Source organism: Rhincodon typus, chromosome 46, assembly GCF_021869965.1.
Source record: "Rhincodon typus isolate 14 chromosome 46, sRhiTyp1.1, whole genome shotgun sequence".
Classification (NCBI taxonomy): Eukaryota; Metazoa; Chordata; class Chondrichthyes; order Orectolobiformes; family Rhincodontidae; genus Rhincodon; species Rhincodon typus.
This window is the reverse complement of record NC_063377.1, coordinates 6,510,026-6,515,428: the sequence shown is the minus strand read 5'-3', so window position 1 is coordinate 6,515,428 and position 5,403 is coordinate 6,510,026. Positions and strand designations below refer to the sequence as shown.

Below are 5,403 nucleotides of genomic sequence, written 5' to 3'. Positions count from 1 at the left end.
TCTGAGGGTCAGTGTGGACTTGTTGGGCCAAAGGGCCTGTTCCCACATTGTAGGTATTCTATTTTATTTTACTAAATGGTTCTATGAGCTGAGAAATGGCAGATAGAGTTCAATCTAGATAAATGCAAGGTATTGCATTTTGGTATAACGAACAAGGGTAGGGCTTATACAATTATTGGTAGTATTGTAGAACAGAGGGACCTAGGGGTACTGGTCTATAATTCTTTAAAGTTTGTTTGAGTCACGTATTATCAGGGTGGTTAAAGAGGCACTTGGCAGGCTTGCCTTCATTGCTCAGTCCTTTGAGTACAGGACTTGGGATGTTATATTGATGTTGTGCAGGACATTGGTCAGGCCTCTTCTGGAATACTGAGTCCAATTCTGGTCACCCAATTATAGGAAGGGTATTATCAAGCTGGAGAGGGTTCAGAACACATTTACCAGGTTGTTGCAGGGTATGGAAGGTTTGAATTAAAAAGAAAGACTGGATAGGCTGGGATATTTTTCACTGGAGCATAGGAGATTGAGAAGTGACCTGACAGAAGTTTATAAGATAATGTGAAGCATAGATAGAGTTGATGGTAGTTGTCTTTTTCCTAAGATGGAAAATTTCAAGACTTGGGGCACACTTTTAAGGTGAGAGAAGAGAAATTTAAAAAAGACACAAAGGGCATTTTTTTTTACACAGAGGGTGGTTCGTGTGCGGAATGAACTTCCTGAGGAAGTGGCGGACGTGGGTACAGTTTAAAAACGGATAGGTCCATGAATAGGAAAGGGACCAGGAGCAGGCAGGTGGGACCTGGGATTACGTTCGGCACAGAGTGGTTGGGCCGAAGGGTCTGTTTCCACGCTGTATGTGACTCCCCCAGTTCTGGGCTCCCCCCACCCCGTGTCATCGGGAAAATTCTCCCTGCCTTTCCCCAAGGAAAGGTGAGACATCCCACCCATTCTTCTAAACACCCAGCGAACATTGGCCTAATCATCCGGCCTCTCTCAACACCAATCAGATGCCTCCCTCCCTATCGTTCCTCACATAAAGGAGGCCAAAACTGTGGATAATATTCCGCGATTGCAGCAAGGCATTCCCGCTCTGATTCGTAGGGATGTGGTTTGGCGGGTGGGGAGCTAACAGGGAGTCTTGGGGGGAAGGAGGGGGGAGGTCGTAGTCGGACTGGCTTCCATTTTGATCTCCTCACCTTTGTGCGTGGAACAGCCTGAGGCCTTCGGCTCAGGCCTGGATGCCACCAGCTCCTGGAGGTAGAGTCCACCCCCGCCCACGAAACAGAAGGCCGGGCAGACGGGCCCACTGCAGTCCACCCCGCACTCCCAGAGGCTCCGGAAGGACACGGCATCATAGAACGCCACCCGCCCCCTCTCGTAGTCCAGGCAGACCCCCAGCCGCGAGGGCAAGGGCGCGGTACCAGCCGACGGGTCGCGGGAGGGCAGGGGGGAGCCCTGGGGCAGCAGGACCTTGCCCATGCCGATGGTCAGGAAGGCGTAGGGGGGAGATGCATCCACTGTGGCATCTTCGGCCCCGCTGTCATGCCCACTGTCAGGATCGTACCTGTGGCAGAACGAGAGAGAGAAGGGGGGTGGAAAACATACACCAGCATCGGGCCAAGGACCCACCCACTACCTCAGCCTGATGGAGGACAGCTGGGTCATTCTCTCCGTGGGCCTGAGACAGGCTTATCCCTCAGCTGTAACTTCGACATGTCCCTCACTGCGGAAATAGACCTGCTATTAGCCGGAGACTCGAGGCGTGCTGTCTGCGGCACTTTAAATATCTGCGCTTGGTCTGTTTGCAGATTCATAGGCCCAGGCCCTGTTTGAACGGGCCACATAGGCCCAGGCCCTGTTTGAACGGGCCACATAGGGCCGGGCCCTGTTTGAACAGGCCACGTAGGGCCGGGCCCTGTTTGAACGGGCCACGTAGGGCCGGGCCATGTTTGAACAGGCCCTGCAGGCTGGGCGCTGTTTGAATGGACCCTGCAGGCCCGGCCCTGTTTGAACAGGCCTTATCGGCCAGGCCCTGTTTGAATGGGCCCTGTAGGCTGGGCACTGTTTGAACAGGCCCTGTAGGTCGGGCGCTGTTTGAATGGGCCACATAGGCTAGGCCCTGTTTGAAAGGACCCTGCAGGCCCGGCCTTGTTGGAACAGGCCTTATAGGCCAGGACCTGTTTGAACGGGCCCTGCGGTCCGGGCCCTGTTTGAACAGGCCTTGCGGGCTGGGCCCTGTTTGAACGGGCCCTGTTTGAACGGACCCTGCAAGGCGGGCCCTGTTTGAACAGACCCTGTAGGCCATGTGATGCAGTGTGGAAACGTTTTGTGAGGCTCTAAGGTCACGATCTCCTGTGCACCTTCCCCTTTCGGCTCGAAGGCGGGGTCAACATGACCCCACTCCACGCCCCACCCCACCCCCTCCCCAAAACCCCATGCAATGACGGGATGGTGGATGCCCCATTGGCAGACGAGCAGAGCTCCGAGCGCGGCGGGTGTGCGCGGGTCATGCGATGAGGAGGGTGGTGGGTGAGCGATGGACGTGCGTACCTGGGGCTGACCACGTCCTGGGGCACTTGGAACCACTCCAGGAGGTTGCTCTCCAGCCCGACCCCGACCTTGACCAGGTAGGAGGTTGGGTCGACCGAGCACGCCCAGTAATGCTTGCCCTGAGTCAGGGCCACGTCGCCAACGACCAGGTCAATGCACAAGTGGCAGCTGGTCATGATCTGCTCGGCCGCGAAGAGCATGGGGAGACCGGCAACGCTACGGACAGCCTGTTGGTCCTTGCTGACGATGAGGCGGTCCTGACTATAGCCCCACTTGTTGTCCAGGAGGAAGTGGAGGACTGGAGAACGGAGGAGAAGGAGAGGGGGTTGATGGGAAATGTAGGGGTGAACGAGGCAACAGACACGAACACAGACACAAGTGAAGAATAACGACAACAGAACAGGAAAGAGAGCCGTCAAGAGCGAGAGTTATGTTGGCCGAAGGAGAGTGCGTCAGAAAAGATGGAGGTTGGAGACGGAAAAGAGACAGGGAATGAAGTATTTGATGGACAGACAACAGAGAGATAAAAGAGAGAGAGATTAAAAAAAAAGCAGTCAGAAAACCTGTTGCCGTTCGTATTACGTCTTCTCAGCGTGGGGATCAAACTCCTCACCTTCCGAGGGGGTCGAGGTCAGCTGGTGATGGTCAGCCATTTTGTGAAGGACAGCCACACTGTGAGCGGCAGGCCTGCTGTGATGGTAGCCAAAGGGAGCGGCGTGCCAGGGCCGCCATTTTGAGAAGGGGGCCTGTTCCGTGACGGGCCGCCGTCATTCGGTCAACAAGACCCCGTTTTGTAAGAACTGCCGATGCTGGAGAATCTGAGATAACAAGGTGTGGAGCTGCATGAACACAGCAGGCCAAGCAGCATCAGAGGAGCAAGAAATGCTGACGTTTCGGGCCTAGACCCTTCTTCAGAAATGGGGGAGGGGGAAGAGGGCTCTGAAATAAATAGAGAGGAGGGGGCATGGGGCTGGGGAAGGTAGGTGGGATGGTGATAGGTGAGTGTAGGTAGGTAGTGGTGGGGATCGGTCAGCGAGGTGGGAGGGGCGGATAGGTGGGAGAGAAGATGGACAGGCCATGGAGGCGTGGATGAGAGGTAACGTTGGTCATGGGATGAGGCCGGGGTTGGGGAGATTTCGAAGCTTGTAAAGTTCACATTGAGACCATTGGGTTGTAGGCTCCCGAGGCGGAATATGAGGTGCCGCTCCTCCAGTTTCCGGGTGGTGTCATCGTGACACTGGAGGAGGCCCCAGATGGACATGTCACCCAGGGAGTGGGACGAGGAGTTGAAGTGGTTCGCGACTGGAAGGTGTTGTCGTTTGTCGCGAACAGAGCTCAGGTGCTCTACAAAGCGATCTCCGAGCCTCCGCTTGGTCTCACCGATGTAGAGGGAGCCACATCGGGAACAGCGGATGCAATAGACCACATTAGCGGAGGTGCAGGTGAAGGTGGCCATTGTGTGAAAGGGAGCATTATGTGAAGAACAGCCATTTTGTGGAAGGGGGACATTTTGTGAAAGGGGAACTGTTTCGTGAAAGGGGGACGTTCTGTGAAAGGGGGACCATTTTGTGAAGAGGGACCGTTTTGTGAAGAGGGACCATTTTGTGAAAGGGGTACTGTTTAGTCCCCGAGTCCCGTTTTGTGGTAGTAGCCATAGTGTGAAGGGTGGCCATTTTACAGAAGGCGGCCAGTTTGAGACGGTCGGCCATTTTGTGAGGGCTAGCCCACATTCCCTCCAATCGGTCCCTCTCCACGCCACCCCATTCGAAAACAACCGTGTTTCAACACATACTCCCCCCCCAAAATAATTCCACAGAAAGGACCAGAAGTGACAAAATCCAAAAGCCACCAACTCACCTCTGCTCGTCCATCCCACAAAGCCAGAAGAAAATGGCGTTGATGTGCAGAATGAAAGTTTTTATTCATTCGTTCACAGAATGAGGGCGTCTCTGGCTAGGCCAGCATTTATTACCCGTCCCTAATTGCCAAGAGGGCAGATAAGAGTCAAACACTTGGGTCTGGAGTCACGTGTAGGCCAGACCAGGTAAAGAACTGCTGATTCCTTCCCTCAAGGACAATGAGTGAACTGGGTGGGTTTATATGACAGTTGACAATGGTTTCACGGTCATCATTAGACTCTTAATTCCAGGCTTTTTTAAAGAAATTGAATTCAAAGTTCTCCCTCTGCCGTCAATGTGCATGAAAATGGGCTGCCATCGCAAAATGGCCGAAGCTGGGGGCCTGTGGCGCTATTGAGGGACAAAAGGGCTTCTATGCTGACGGTGGACCTTCTGCTCACCCCCTCCGCGCCCCTCGACTGCAGCCCCCACCACCCCCATCGATCATCCACAGTCAAATACGTGTTCGATAAACACATAACCAGCAAACCATTGCGGCAGCCATTTTGTGAAGGGGCGCCATTTTGTGTTGTCAGCGCTACTGCAACATGGCCAGGACGCTCAAAATGTGAAAACAGAGGGAGACAGCGAGAGAGAAACGGGGGAAAAAAAACAGAAAGTAAACGCAAAACAGACAGAGAGCATTTAAAACCGCCCCCCGATGAGCATCCGGGATTGACAAGGCATACAGAAACAAGCCAGGCCTCAGCCTACTTTAGCTGGAGCTGCCTCAGCTTGTTTGAAATTGCGGCCTACAGTCTCAGAAGAAGCCTGCTACTCGTGGTGAGGGAGAAGGGGGTTCCGTAGGGTCTAATCCCCGGGCCCTGGGCCTGAGAGAACGCCTGGGGTCCTGGGCAATGCAGTAGCACCTAAAACAGACAGAGATGTTCAATAACTGACTAGTGGGACCGTGTAGAGGGAGCTTTACTCTGTATCTAACCCCGTGCTGTCCCTG

General features: G+C 54.2%; 1 protein-coding gene across 1 annotated transcript in view; it reads right to left on the bottom strand.

Annotated features, from left to right (window-relative positions):
• Positions 1-1,125: 1,125 nt before the first annotated feature.
• LOC109926288 (tripartite motif-containing protein 46-like) overlaps positions 1,126-5,403 on the bottom strand; it is an 11,471-nt gene continuing 7,193 nt past the window's right edge. Inside the window, exons 3-4 of the mRNA XM_048620290.1 lie at positions 2,551-2,848; positions 1,126-1,564 (exon numbers count right to left, since the gene is read on the bottom strand). Coding sequence (XP_048476247.1) covers positions 1,126-1,564; positions 2,551-2,848 — 737 coding nt within the window. The remainder of the gene's footprint in view (positions 1,565-2,550; positions 2,849-5,403) is intronic.